The 16,175-nt window shown below is 39.6% G+C and overlaps 1 protein-coding gene across 1 annotated transcript in view; it reads right to left on the bottom strand.

The window, feature by feature from the left end:
* LOC148502426 (glycine N-acyltransferase-like) overlaps window positions 1-13,493 on the bottom strand; it is a 37,107-nt gene extending 23,614 nt beyond the window's left edge. Inside the window, exons 1-5 of the mRNA XM_088449854.1 lie at window positions 13,480-13,493; window positions 5,686-5,763; window positions 4,455-4,518; window positions 2,728-2,806; window positions 632-739 (exon numbers count right to left, since the gene is read on the bottom strand). Coding sequence (XP_088305980.1) covers window positions 632-739; window positions 2,728-2,805 — 186 coding nt within the window. The 5' untranslated portion in view covers window position 2,806; window positions 4,455-4,518; window positions 5,686-5,763; window positions 13,480-13,493. The remainder of the gene's footprint in view (window positions 1-631; window positions 740-2,727; window positions 2,807-4,454; window positions 4,519-5,685; window positions 5,764-13,479) is intronic.
* Window positions 13,494-16,175: the final 2,682 nt, after the last annotated feature.

Genomic DNA, 16,175 nt, shown 5'->3' with positions numbered 1-16,175 from the left:
ATGAAATGGGTTCTTTTGATTTACCCATGATGCATTGAGTTCTCAATACATCCCGAATTGTCACACTGCAGAAAACTAGCATTTAAAATGTACTGGAGTGGAACCTAGTAAACCAACCGCAGTGCCTCAGTACAGTAGTTTCATCTTTCTTTAATTTCCTATTATTAGCTATAAAAAAAATAAAATCAAAAAGAGACACGGTAACCCCCACCCCTTTCTTCTCTGTTGCGGCCTGGGTGAGATCTTGAACTTGTACTGGCGCTATCAAGTTTGTGAGTTAACCCCTGTAATCCTGTACTATCCTCTTTCTTGAAGCAGATTTGCTCTTTTTCAGTATTACAGTATGGTAATAATGCCATCAATGGTTAGCATAGCGGTCAGTGTTTTTCTCCCACACTGTACTGAGCCCCGCCCCTGCCCTGATTGGCCTGCTGCTTCCCAATATCCCATAGTAGTGATACACATAGAGGGTTAAAACCAATGATGATTTCCTGCCATCAAAGTACCAATGACACCATTGATGCAGACCATCTATGGTGACTCATTCGACCCATTCGATGGTCATCCCTGCACAATGGTGCTGATTTATCAAACCATTCAATTGAACCTCTTCCATTTTTTTTCAACTCACCTCCAATGGGGGGCGACATATGACAGAAGTGAACTCTGGCCACTGGTCCACCAGAACCTGTAGCCTGAAAGGGTTATCGTGGATGACATGATGCAAAGCCCCACACACCTGTGTGATGGACACGATGAGAAGACATTCAGATAGGAAACATTTTGCTGTATTGTTATAGAAATATACTCAACAGCTCTTTAACATTTGGAAAGCACAATAATGATACAAGACTGAGTATTACTAGACAGATATGAGGTAAAATGGTCCTGTTATCTACGATTCTATACATACTGTACTCCTGAAATAGCTCTTTTGAAAGTGTTACAGGTTTACAGCTTGGTGAATCTCCAATTAAACCACTGCTTGTAAACCTGCTTTTTCTTGCCTGTGTCTTTTCCTATGTATGAGTGGGGAGCAACTGCGCCTACCACTAGATGAGCCCCAATGTACCATGAGAGACTTCTTTTTTAATGTCAGACCTGTAAATTTACATGAAGTGAAATGTCTACTGAATGATGGCCAGCTCATCGTAGACAAAAGTATAAACCAAATATATTGTATATAACAGATATTTCACGCAATAATCACTTTTTAAATCTTCCCCCAAGATTTGTGCTACATTTTGTGCTACATATTCCAACCCTCATTTTAGTTCCATGATAATGTCATATAACAGTGGGTTAGGGTATTAAGCCGGGTACACAATTAGACGACAGATTGGCCATCCTGCCAATCTGCTGTCCTATTTGATGATTGGTACTGTAAGTGCATTCAGACTTACCAATTGTTGGCCTCATGTTTCATGCCTGAAGTCACAATTGGACAGGCATTTACTTGTGCCCACCCATTGTTGATGTCAGTCACCGGCGGCCTCTGCAGCATGTGTATGGGCGGTCTACTGACTGCCTGTGCACACAGCACGATGTGCCAAAACCGGCCATCTGCTTTGCTGCTCAGCCGACCAGATATGTCTGTGAACAACATTGTTCACTGACATATCGCTGGTACACACCCATCGACGCACCCACAATATAGCAATTGAATGGGCTATATATCGCCCAGTGTGCACCCAGGATAAGTAAGGAGTATGTGAGGTAGATGGAGGATAGGGGATTATGGTACTGTAATTAAGGAAGGAATGGTGGTAGGGTGGGTTTAGTTGGGGATAGTAGGTGGTGGATTAGGAAGGAATAGGGGTGGATAAGGTGATGTATGTTGCTGTAATTTACAATATTTTATGTGGCTTTTATGTATTTATTATGTAATGTTGGAAGTCTTTTTAAATAAAACAAAACCATATAAGAGCGGGGCTACCAAGTCATCAGATGTTCCTTACTCTTCGTTCCTTCTTATAAAAGCCAAATGTATTAAATTACAGTGGATGATGCCACTTTATCATGGATAACTTATGCGTGGTTGTGCCCAATGTAGACTCTGGGCCTGATTCAGAGCCGGACACTATTTGCGCTCGCTCGTCCAGAAAAAGGGGCTGGCTATTTAAATTAACCGTTCGCTCTTTGCGGTCTGTTCACGCCTCTATGTCTGAACGAGCGAACAAAACATGCAAACGTAATTTTGAAAAAAACGCCCCCTGGCCGCTCGCATCATACGTCATGTCCGCTATTTATTAGATTAATCGAGTACATCGGACGGCGTATGAACTGCTCCCTATTCTTGTGGTTGGTTTTTCCTACCGCAATCATGCGAGCAGTTCTGACTATAAAACAACCAAGTGACGTGGTCGATGACGCTGCTTTAGTAATTATGCACACCCTTAAAACGCCCATTTTGACCATTTGGCACGCCTGCGTTCGGATCTCCACTCCCCGTTTTCAAGCACCTTCCCCTGTTACCACCCACAAACGCCTCATTCTGTCACTCAAAATAGCAGGCATTCGCTATTTAGCGAGCACACGATTTTCGGCCGCACTGAAGGGTTCGCGCATGCGTATTACAATTCGTACGCATGCGCAGTTGGGCGAACATCGCTCGGAGCGAACGAGCGGCCGCTTACGAGCGGCTCTGAATCAGGCCCTCTGTCAGTATCACCTGAAGAACTTACAGTAAATGTAATTCAGCTGTAGGAATCTGAAGCCTTATGTTACCTTCAGTGACTCTGGAAAGCTGCTGACCAGTAGTCTTCTCAGAGTGGCAAGTTTTGAAGAACAAGTCAGGTAAAGCATTCTATATGCAAAATAAAGCATGTTCAAGTTAAAGCTTTACAAAGATCAACAAAGAGTTTTACTTTTGACAACAAGGATTGGTAATGGTAGCAATTATTGGGGCTGATTCTGAGTTGGGAGCAAACAAAAATGCAAGTAACTGGGTATCTGAAACAAGCCATGTTGTAATGCAAGGTCTGCAAATACATTTATTATTTTTGCATGCAGAGTAAATACTGGCTGCTTTTGCAAGGTTGGGTATGAAACACCGGGCAGTCGGGATGCCAGCTGTCAAAACACTGACAGCGGCATCCCGATGCTCAGTATCCTGACCGGGGCTAACCCTCACCCCTTCTCCCCCTAACCCCCCCCATCCTAACCCTCCCCGTTAGTGCCTAAACCTAACCCTTCCCCCTTGGTGCCTGAACCTATCCCTTCCCCCTTAGTGCTTAACCCTCACCACCCCTCTGAGGTACTTAAATCTAACCCTCCCGATCCGTAGCCTAACCCTAATCTCCCCCCCGTAGCTTAACCCTAACCCCCCTCCCTGTGGTGCCTAAACCTAATCGCCCCCCCCCGCGCGCCGCTAACACCAAACTTCCACATGCTCTACTCGGGATCCCGGCTGTAGGTGTAATAACTACATCCTCTTTTGCATGTAACCCAAAAGATGCTGGACAGCTTTATAGTTACACTGCAATTTAGACTGGAATTTGGACACGCCCCTACCAAATCTAAATCTCTGCATATTTTACATCTGTCCCACCTGCAGTGCAGCATGGTTGTACCAAGGTGAACAGTTACTTGTTGTTTTTTGCTTTACTCCCAACTCCTAATCAAGCCCAGTATGTTTGATACTTGGCACCATTCTCATAATCTGCATTTCAAAGTGTAAAGATTTCTCCATACCAATTGGTAGATGGCTGGAACTATCTACCAATCACAGTGCTGGGAGCAGTCTAATGGGTATAAAATGTGAATACTCAGGTGATACATGATCAAAAGGAATTTAAAAAAGAAAGATCTAAAGAATATTCCTCCAATCACAGGTTTTTTTTTTAACAAAAGAGAATTTAGACCAGTTAATACATATAGAGGAAAGGCTAATCAGTTAAAAATATGACCTCACCGAAGTGGAGGAGAAAGATCTTCAGGAAACCAGCCACTTCCTATCAAAGATCATTCAGCTAGAAGGTAAACTTAACAACTATTCCACTATATAATAGATACAAACACCTAAGAGGTACCATAAATGTATCACCTACAAGAGCTGTTTCAGGAGAGTGGAGGGATAAGTATTGATGATAAAAACAAAAACACAGGGAAAAGGGGGGGTAAAAAAAACAGGTGCAGAAAAAGAAAAAGTGCAAAACTAAGGATACAGAAACTGAGGTGGATTGAAGGAACCCGAGGGGCCAGATAAAGTTGGTAAAGTTAAAATTTTCAACTGAAGCTCCCACAAGTTAGAAAGTTATGAAATATATTTTTTGGAAAAGGGGCTAAAATACGCACCATCCTCTAAACTTAATGATGTTGAATTTTTTTAGATCTACGAAAGTTCATAAAAAACTTAACTGTAAAAAAAAAAGCTCTTCATATTGAAGGAGGGAAATGAGAAGGCTGATAAAGCAGAGGAAGGGACCACTTCCACGTTTAAGCTAATAATCTACCTTCTTTCCAACACATATGAAGGGTAGTATGAAGGAATCCTTTGGGGCCCAAGTATTGGAGGACCTAAAAGATGCAGGGTGAGAGAAAATAAAATTTAATCTGAGTTACAAGGAGAGGACTCCATTAAAAAAGAATTAAAGAAATGATGAGACACTTGAGTGATAACATCACTTATAAAAGATTAAGGGCCTCATTTATCATTCACAACAAGTGATGACACTTGCTGCGTATGATAAGGGTGCTCCAGTCAATCAGCTCCCGACTGTTCCAACTGTCATCTGTTTGAAAAATCACAGTTGGGAGCTGATTGGCTGGAGCACCATTTATTATATTCAACGGGTTTTATTGCTCATTGTAAATGATAAAACTCGTTGATAAATGAGGCCCCAAGAAAGGATTCAACGGATACCTTTATGAAAGAAGGGCTCTTATATCTGTGTATGTATGTAATGGCACCTTTTTAGTGAAGTTGAAACCTGTAATTCCAGCCCTATGTATACTACCAAAGATTCACAAGGACCCCATCTACCCACCGAGGAGACCTCTAGGGATGGGGGGGGGGGGGTTGACATCTAACCTTTCTCAATTTATAGATTCTTTAGCCTTTGATTACAAAAAACAGGTCTCACCTAAAAGATACTGAAGATATTCTTAATAAGCTATCTCATATCAAATAGGAGGAAGATTATCTATCAGTTAGTACTGATGTAAGTTCCCTGTATACAATCATTAACCACTCACAAGGATTTAAAGCTGTCTCTAACTGTCTAGTGGGATCGGAGAAAATTGCAGAATTACAGGAGTTCTTAATCAAAGGAATATACTTTATTTTGCAACACAATTACTTCCTATTTAAGGATGAGTTTTATATCCAACAGGTAGGGACCAAGATGGACACTAGGTTTACCCAGAGTTATGTGAAAATTTGAATGGGCCTCTGGGAGGAAGAAAATACTGTATATGGCATAACAACCCTCACAGGGCAAACCTAGTGTCCTGGTCATGGTATATAGATGATATCCTATTTATCTGGATAAGAGATCATACTTTCTTTTGAAAATTTTTATAACTTTTTAATCACTAATGTTTATAACATCAAGTTAACTTTTGAGATATGGATCCAGAGTATTATTTTTTTGGACATTACTGTTTATATTAAGAACTAGCTTGAGTACCCGGCGTTGCCCGGGATTTTACGAATGTTTGTTTACACATCATCCTCCAACAAACCTCTCCTTAGACAGGCCTCACGAAAAGTGTGACAAACTTCCCCATCCACAGTCCTTAGTTCTTCGAAAGAAGTAGGACCTGTAATGGTGTAAAGCAAACTTCAGAGATAGAAGCATTCAAAATTTGTCAGATGTACAGTCTACAGTGTAAAAATGGCCAAGAGCTTCTGTTGTTCTGATACCAGGATGACTGTGTACTTCCTGGTTGCTGGATCGCACTATGAAATGCACAGCAACTACTTCCAGTTCCTTGTGCAGCTGTTTCCGGCATTCAGGGTCTCCACAGTGTATAAGATTCATCCAATCTGTTTTACCCTTCAGGGGCTGACAATGGAATGAACCGGAAGTAGCCTCTGTGCGTTCCATAGTGCGGCCCAGCAACCAAGAAGGTAGACAAAAAAGTTTGGTCACCACTGTTGACACCATCTAGTTGTGTAAGCTCATGCATGAGCAAGTATAAATAAAAATTTGTTCTGCAGAGCTGCATTTTTGCATCCCAGTATAGTTGCCATCTTGGGCCTGATTGTAAATCAGATGGATCTCTGCTCATGGATGCAGATATCAATTTTTACCATATTCAGACTCATTATAAGCCTAGCTTAATATCAATAGTGGTTATAAATTCATACATAATTTAAAAGGTACTGTAAACTCCACGCGAGAGCCATAGTAAATGATGTTCAGAGATTTAGATTATATGCTACAGAATAAAATTCCATAATTCCTTAGTATGTAGCAAAATGCATGTTATAAAATAAAATTATGAAATTAATCAAAAATAAAATTTTAATATTTTTATTATTGACCTTTTCGCTTTTATATAGTAGATAGTAGAGATAGAAAAGAAAAATAGTAGATAAGTTAAATCATTTTCTAACTCCGTACCTGACCTGTACAGGGCAAATGCTATGCAAAAATTGTGGTTTTTATATAATTAAAAATTAACAGTAATTAATTTCAATTTCAAAGTTTTTTAGTTGCCACCACCATGTTTTAATATGCTCGTATATAAAATTTCATGATCTTGGCTTGTAAACTGTGGATTTGTATAGAAAGACAGAAGGACAGAACAAATTTTCGCTTTTATATACTTTTATATACTGTAGTAGAGAGTAGACAATGAATTGCACACTAAAACATATTAGAAACCAATGGATTCCTCAGCATACATACATGTCAAGTTGTCACCATGCCCAGGGGTCATTTCAAAAGGCTTAAACTGTACAGACCCTAAAGTTTTGAAGAACAGGCCACTAATTTGAAAGATGCTGTTATAGCCAGTGGTTATGAAATAAAAAGCATTGAGTAAGATCTGGTGAAGACATGAAATATATAGAGAAAAGACCTACTTACCCAAAAACAAAAAGCCAACAGGTGATAATTAATGTCTTTGGGTAATCATTCCAAACTGTAATTCTCAACATAAAAACAAAAACACTATTATAGGGCAATTCGCTTCTGAGAAACCTGTACGTATTTATAGAAAATTGGTCAATTTTAAGACCCAATTGGTCAGGAGTTTTCATCCAGGTTCATATAAAAAACGTCATGTAAATAAAGTCAGATCAAATTCACAGGTTTTTATAGATGCGGCTTATGCATAGGGGGTCAAAACATTTAAAACCACACTTAGTTAATTTAAGGAAGTAAATATTAATGAGGATTTTAAAACATGCAACTAAAAATTTTTCATCTACGCTAGTGAATGTAGCAGTAACCAATATTATATTGGACGGACAATAAGATCACTGAAGTTACGAATCAGTGAGCACCTTAGAAGTATTACAAAGGCTATGAACTGCATTCATTGTCAGACCATTTTAAAAAGATGCATGCATGCTCTGTCAATTATATTCTACAATTTTATGGAATTAAATTGATCAAAGGAATACTTCTTTCCCCCCCGCCCCACCCCCTCCCCCCCATCACCCATCTACTTTCTTCCCCCTTCATTTCTTCTATTATGGTTGAAGTCACTATAATATATTACTGTTTAATTTTCTATTGATTGGTAAAAAGAGAAAATTGGGGCAAGATTATTACCTCAAACCACAAGTGAACTGTATGCTATAAATTGTGATTATGTCATTGTTTCTTGTCATATTTGCTTGTGTACCAGAGTGTATTTGTTGACTTCAATAAAAACATTTTTGAAAAAAAAAATTGATCAAAGGATCAGAAAGATCCAAAGATACCAACAGTGCATTAGCCAGATTGGAGATGAAATACATTTACTCTAATAAAAGCGCCCACTGGCCATAATAAGGATTTTAAATCAAAATGGTTTTTATTGATTTTTATATATTGGTTTTAGACCGTATATTCTATATCAAGTTGATAGTACATATTTTAAATGCTGATAATTATTTAAACATTTTAAACTGATTACTACAGATGTTGCAGTTTTTTGGAAGATCAGGGTTACTATGGAAACCAAATCTACACAACTGATGTCAACTTTGTGTTCACACCAGGATTTTAATGGAGATACTGGGATTCATATGGAGATGCCGCAAACTACAATTGCATAAGGAACTATGGGCCTGATTCACCACCGATCGCAACTGCAATTACGCACACAATCGGCCGATTGTTGCATTGCGTTCTGGGGCGGTACACCTGTCAAACTGTAACGCAGGTGTCCTAAGGCGAGCTCAGGGTGGACAGAAACCTCCCGTGGAGCAGAAGGGCATTGCAGTTTGTGTGTGTGAGCAGGCCACTGCGATCGGGACTGTGACCGCAGTGACTGAGCAGACCCATCGCAGAGTGATTGACAGGAAGTGCTGTTTGTTGGTGGTGACAGGGGGGTGGTCGGAGAAACGCAGGCGTTCCAGTATGCTTCAACGCCGTTGCATGGGCGTGCATAAATTAGCCCCTGCGATGCCTTAGGCAACTTGTGGACTCAGCAATGTCTGAGTAAAGTCAGACCTTGTGCAAGTGAGCATGAGGCTGCGATGGAACTCGATTGCACCGAAGGTTTCACAGTCTTGTTAAACATTACGGATGTGTATAAGGTGAAGTGGGCATCCTTATGTTATGATGCGGCGGCATAGCGATCGCAATGAATTAGCATACTATTGCAATTGAACTTTATGCGTAATCACTATTGCATTTGCAGTTGCGATCAGTAGTGAATCGTGCCCTATATCAAGATCTATATGAATGTGAAATAATAATAATAATAATAATAATTTTATTTATATAGCACTTTTCTCCTAAAGGACTCAAAGTGCTTTACATTTACAGTACAAAATACAAAACAAGCTTAAACAAGGGACATTAGTGAAATGCTTAGGTGAATAGGTGAGTCTTGAGTCTATTTTTGAAGGATTCTAGAGTGGAGGCCTCTCGAACTGTGCGGGGAAGTGAGTTCCATAAGGTTGGAGCCCCAAAACTGAAAGCTCGACCCCCAGACGAATTCCGTGAGATTCTAGGTACTATTAATAGTCCTTCGTCAGTGGATCGCAGTAATCGAGTGGGACAGTAGGGAATCAGAAGCTGCTTCAGGTACCCCGGGCCATGGTCATGAAGGGCTTTGTAAGTTATTAATCCAATCTTGAAAGCAATTCGCCATCTGACAGGCAGCCAGTGAAGGGAGTAGAGAATGGGTGTTATGTGGCTGGAACGGGGCTGGTTGGTTAATAGCCTGGCAGCTGCGTTTTGTACCATCTGCAAGCGGTGTAATTCATGAATCATGAATTTCCGCTTGGATGAAATCAAATAACGTCACTTGCGGTGTGGCACGGCGATACCTTAAGGAACATAACTCCATAGTGACCTCAAGGAGAAAATTATGTGAACCAATAGATGTGACTTCCGGCTTGCTGCCATGTAATGAGAACTTAAGCACATTGCTGGGGATTAAGGGAATTTCCGGCTCGGCACAAATGATTATGGGCACTGACTCCGTCACTTCCGGCAGTCGGACAGAAAGATAAAGAGTATGAGTGGGATGTGTGAATTAGAAACAGCGGACTGTTTTTATAATTCTGGTGTAGTATTTGTTGTGTGCTTAGGCTTAAGAACTTTTGTTGTCCACCTCCTAATTGTCTGTTGGTGACTTTTGACATCGTTAGTTTATATACAAACATTGATCATGAAGAGGACAAGCAAGCAATTAAAAAAGCTATTTCTGAGAATATGCATTCGACTGGTCCTCCGATGGATTATTTTCTGCTCTTGTTTGATATAATTTTACACAAAATAATTTTTTATTTGTGAATTCCTATTTTTCTACATACCAGTCAAAGGTGTTCCACCGGTGTTTATATATTCAAATGTTTATAACTTTTGGTAATCTTTTGATATTGTTATTGATGTCTAATAATGACTAATGTAGCTATTTAATTGGGATGTGATAGGCAGAGGATATATAATTTGTTTTCTGTCTTATGGCGATCATTATTAGTGTCAAATATCATAATTTGTTCTGTTAGTTCACTTAGGATCATGTTAATATATTGCGTAGATTTCCTCCTGAGATATTCAATATTATTGCTTGATAGATATTTTTTTTTATATTGATGATTAACAGTAATCTTCGAGATGTCTTATTAGGTTATTGTTTCCAATCACTTCAATCTTTGATGTTTATTATTCCTTGATGTTTTGTTAAGATGGTGCTTAACAGACATTTATTAGCATAATTGCAGTCTGTTTATATGTTACCTTAGCGACACGTTGACCGGGACCGGGACCGGATGTGACGTTGCGGCCGCAGTGCATGTCGGGTTTGGTATTTGCAATACAGGGATCGCCGGGCCTCCAGTAATGACGGGACATCAGGTGCCATGGATTTGGAGATGGTTGGCGTTAACGAAGGTGTGTATACACCTAGCTGGACCGGCTTTGTTTGTCTTAACTTGTGCATATGTTGGTAACATTTCTGACAGCTAGGGACCTGGACATTTCCAGCTTTCTTGTTCAGGTGTATGGCATAGGCATTAGTATAAATGCTAATTGTCTGTGTTGGCGCCAGCTTTTTTGCTATTTAGGGGCACTTGTTCATTTGTCGTGTGGGTCCTTGAGAAAGGTGTAGCGTCCACCAAAACGGCAGTTGGGCCATTTGCTGCTTTGACTGATATGGCTGCTTTGACATACTTGATAAGTAACATGCCTATTTATTAATGAGTATTGTATACATTTGCCGCTAAATATGCTAATGCACTTTATTATGGACATTTGAATATATCCTTTTTTGCAACTTATGGTAATGTGCTGGTCTCTATCTTACATTTTTTGTATGATTTCTATGTCTATAATATATATATATAAATATATACACACTTATGGTATTGTAACTTCAAATTATTGCTTATCTGGGTATCTTTTCCGCTGTAGACGATATTTACAGCTTCGTTCATTCTAACGCAATGTTTATTTGAGCTTGGTGGGACTTTCATTTCTGTAAGGACACCCTTCTACTGAATGCACCCAAGTAACAAGGCCCATGGCCAATCATTAGATAATATACCAAAGACTTAATGCAATGCTTAAAACACACTTATTTGCTCTTACTTAAAATGTTTAAGCACTATGCTGAACTCGTGCAACAGCTCAAGATGTTATAAGTCCACTGGGAACCCTTTTGGGATGGAGATTTCCTTTGGAACTTTTGGTGGTATCATGAATCAGTCACCTGTATCACCCCACGCATTTTGTTGCATCAGCAACTTCTTCAGGGGTGTGAGTTTACAAGGGGTGCCTAATATATGATACAACTTACAGTCATATATAGTACCAGTTTTAAGTTTACATAATAAAAAATAACCCTTAATAATGATACAGGGTGAGATGTATTAAGGTTAATATACTGCCAAACCTTGGATTTTAGCTGCAATACCCATATGTCTCAAGGTCCGGAATGCGAAACCTTTCCGGAGCTTGTACCCGATAGGCAATGCCAACTATAGATGGCATTGCCTGTAGAAGAATTTCCCTGAGATGGACCCAAAAGATCTCTCTCTGACCCCCCCTCCCCATTCCATTGGCTTGCACAAGCCGACAGCCACACATGCCCAATAGGACTCTCGGGTCAAAAAAAACTAGAAGTCCATACAACTAAAAAGAAGAGCCCTAATTGTAAGAGCTGACCTTTGCTTTTATAATCGCATTTATAAATGCTGCTATGCATGCAATAAGTGGTGGTATGTATCACATGCAATATGCGGTGCATGAATTATCCTGCCCGCAGACTTATTTGTTTGATACAAGGACCAATGTTACTTTAAAAAGTTCTTAGTAGCTACACTTTTAATCTAAACATTTCCACTTCAAGATATAAAATATATTCGTCTTTGTTTCACTAATTGAGAGATAATCTATTTACACTGGCCTTGTAAGATAGCACATTTATTTACACTGGCCCTTTAAGATAGCACATTTATTTACACCTGCCCTGTAAGATAGCACATTTATTTACACTGGCCCTGTAATATAGCACATTTATTTACACTTGTAATAGTCCTAACTTAATAGTTAATATAATTTTGGTATAGAGTTGATTGATACCAAATAATACTTTCTAGGTCTTCTTTCTTAAAGCTTTAATGTAGAACGCTACACAGCCCTAAAAACTGTTGGTATTCACAAGTTATAAACAATACATTACAGTTTACAGATTATAAACAATCAATTACAGTTTACAGATTATAAACAATCAATTACAGTTTACAGATTATAAACAATCAATTACAGTTTACAGATTATAAACAATACATTACAAAGAGATGAATAACACTCAAAGCCACACAGTGATTTTTATTTTACAGGATCTCGTCGATCATCTCTGGACCAGAACTAGGAACCTGCAAACTTTGACAAGGTGAGTATATCACAGGTAGTTTAAATATAACTAGGCAAAGATAGTTTTCACCAAACATAAACTGCAATACATTTCTTCCTCTTTTCCATGCTAACTATGTATCTATAACGGATCTATAAATCCTAACCTCTCTATATTTTCCCTTTGTACAATTAGTTCAAACACAAAACAATTTCAGCGATTCACAGTTCAGCGCTGTAGTTTTCTACGTTGAAGTGCACTTATTTGTCGCCCGGGATCTGAAGTGACAGTTTGCGAGTTTTATTATAGTGTACACTATTAATTCAGAATCTTAGGATCCTTTTGTTTAAACCGTTCCAGGTTAATATCACTTGCACTATATATTCTCACGGTAATCCTCTCTGAGAGACTTTTCTGAGATATGCTGCCAATCTGCTGGGATATTTTGTACTCAACTGCACTAGCAAACCTGGAGACTTTTCTATGGAGTGTCTGAGTGGCAACAATACAAATATTTTATCTGTAGCTAGTTGACTCAAGGTCTTGCTGTTTGCATCAATGTATCCTGCACTGGGAGTAGTTGTAACTGTTCTCAAATCACTCAATACAGTAGTGAAGTAGTTTAGTTTTAGTGAAACGATTCCGTACTAGATCATCTTACTCCATTATAATTAATACTGTCACTCAGTGTCAGACTCACTGTTTGTACTTCTTCTTGTCCTGACTATAGGAGAGTAAATCTAAACCCTGGCAGGAGTTTTCCTTTTGCTTTTAGATTCTGGACTGCACAATTGAGTTCAGTGAGCTACCGTGCCTGAAGGGGTTAATGTCTTGCAATTCCTAAGTCCATTAATCTTTCCCTTGGATGACGGTAATTAATCAGCCTGTTTTATGTCAGTGACAAAGAGGTTTACAGTAGGCTTCCTAATGAAGGTCAGATTCTGGGGTGAAAGGTGCAGCAGTATCTTATCTACGCTGCAAACATAGTGTTGAGTACTTGAACAGACTTACTTTCCCTGTCTGTGATGCAGAGAACTACTGGAAGAATGTCTGTGTGCAGGAGTGTGACGGCTCTCTCTTACTGATCTCTGCCTCTGAGCCCCGTCCAGCCTCTGACCTTTCCAGCTGCTCAGGTCCCGTCCTCCCCTGACAGCTCCGACTGTAGCTGCCTGTCACTCTCCCCAGCTCCGCCTGAGTCACGCCTCCATTCTCTCTGCACAGCTCAGTCTCCCCCTTGCCGAGCTCTCACTGTTCCCTGCTGGCCGGAAGCTGTCTGCAGTGCTTCCGATACACACCCTGTGAAGTCAGCTGAGCTGCCGGATACCTCTGTTGCTCAGCTCCGGAGAGTCCAGCGGGATGCACACCTGCTTCAGTCCCCTACTCTACTGAACTGCGCAATCAGCGCGAGTCCCGTCTGCCGCTAACCAGCTCCCTGCTGGCTCGTGCAAGGCTCTCCTCAGGGGGTCATGAGATGCTGTGCAGCTGGCGCGTGTATTACCAGAACTTTCCACCCACGCGCCGGCTCTTGCAGCCACTGCCTCAGTGTCCACTGCCAATAAAGATGTTATATATATATATATATATATATATATATATATATATATATATATATTTAACAGAGCAGGCAGAATCAGGGTCACTGTCCGGTCTTAATGTATAGGTAGTAATAGCCAAGAGCCAGTTGCTGGGTCAACATTTCGAGTTTAATACATAACTCGTCATCAGGACATATTTCCTGATGACGAGTTGTGCATTAAACTCGAAACGTTGACGCAGCAACTGGCTCTTGGCTATTACTACCTATACATTAAGACCGGACAGTGACCCTGATTCTGCCTGCTCTACTTGATTTACTACAGTGTGCACCACGGCGAGTATTTATATTGTTATTGGAGTGCCTACCCCTGCTGCATTTTTTTTTAATATATATATATATATATATGTATATATATATATATATATATCACACTGGGGACAATTAACTTCAGAGAGTGTCCAGGGTTATACTTTGTGCATCATTTTGCACCAGAAGCACATACTTCATGTTAACCATAAAGAATAAAGCACATTTTAATAGCATTCACTGTGTAAATTATTATTTTTTTAAACAAGATCACTTAAACAATGAATAAGTACAACTTAAGGAGCAGTGCTATTTCTGGGGTATCACACACTGGCCCTGTAAGATAGCACATTTAGTTACACCGCCCCTGTAAGATAGCACATTTAGTTACACCGGCCCTGTAATATAGCACATTTATTTACACCGGCCCAGTAAGATAGCACATTTATTTACACCGGCCCTGTAATATAGCACATTTATTTACACCGGCCCTGTAATATAGCACATTTATTTACACCGGCCCTGTAAGATAGCACATTTATTTACACCGGCCCAGTAAGATAGCACATTTATTTACACCGGCCCTGTAATATAGCACATTTATTTACACCGGCCCTGTAATATAGCACATTTATTTACACCGGCCCTGTAAGATAGCACATTTATTTACACTGGCCCTTTAAGATAGCACATTTAGTTACACTGACCCGGTAAGATGGCACATTTATTTACACCGGCCCTGTAATATAGCACATTTATTTACACCGGCCCTGTAAGATAGCACATTTATTTACACCGGCCCAGTAAGATAGCACATTTATTTACACCGACCCTGTAAGATAGCACATTTATTTACACCGGCCCTTTAAGATAGCACATTTATTTACACCGGCCCTGTAAGATAGCACATTTAGTTACACCGGCCCTGTAAGATAGCACATTTAGTTACACTGGCCCTTTAAGATAGCACATTTATTTACACCGGCCCTGTAAGATAGCACATTTAGTTACACTGACCCGGTAAGATAGCACATTTATTTACAATGGCCCTGTAAGATGGCACATTTATTTACACCGGCCCTGTAATATAGCACATTTATTTACACCGGCCCTGTAAGATAGCACATTTATTTACACCGGCCCAGTAAGATAGCACATTTATTTACACCGACCCTGTAAGATAGCACATTTATTTACACCGGCCCTTTAAGATAGCACATTTATTTACACCGGCCCTGTAAGATAGCACATTTAGTTACACTGGCCCTGTAAGATAGCACATTTAGTTACACTGGCCCTGTAAGGTAGCACATTTATTTACACCGTCCCTGTAAGATAGCACATTTATTTACACCGTCCCTGTAAGATAGCACATTTATTTACAGTACACTGGACCTTTAAGATAGCAAATTTATTTACAGATTGTTCCTTCCCTTTTATAATAATGACCTTATACAATTTTCAAAAAGTATGGTGACCATGATGTTTTATATGTTTAAATGATTTGCTTTAAACAACTATATTATTAATCTAATATTGCACTACAATTTTCATTATGAGATAGAAAATGCCCAAACAAACCTTTTAATAGAATAACACCTTCATTTGTGCATCTGAGGATATAATTACTATTATTATAATGTATCCAACAATAGTTTTTTTATCTGCAAATTTATCTTGCACAGCAAAAACTTAAACAAGTGTAGTACGATTTTTACCTGCACAACGTAAAACAACTGCGTCCGATCACAGGCACACCTGCCTCCTCCACAACAGGGATGTGACTGCTTCACCAGTGGAACAGAACATTAATAAATAACCATTTATGAGTGAGCTTAACTTGCTGCTGAAACTACTATGTGTA

This window comes from Taudactylus pleione, unplaced genomic scaffold, assembly GCF_031769625.1.
Source record: "Taudactylus pleione unplaced genomic scaffold, aTauple2 ptg000497l, whole genome shotgun sequence".
NCBI classification, from domain to species: Eukaryota; Metazoa; Chordata; class Amphibia; order Anura; family Myobatrachidae; genus Taudactylus; species Taudactylus pleione.
Note: the sequence above shows the minus strand (reverse complement) of the source record. Positions and strands in the feature narration are given on the sequence as shown.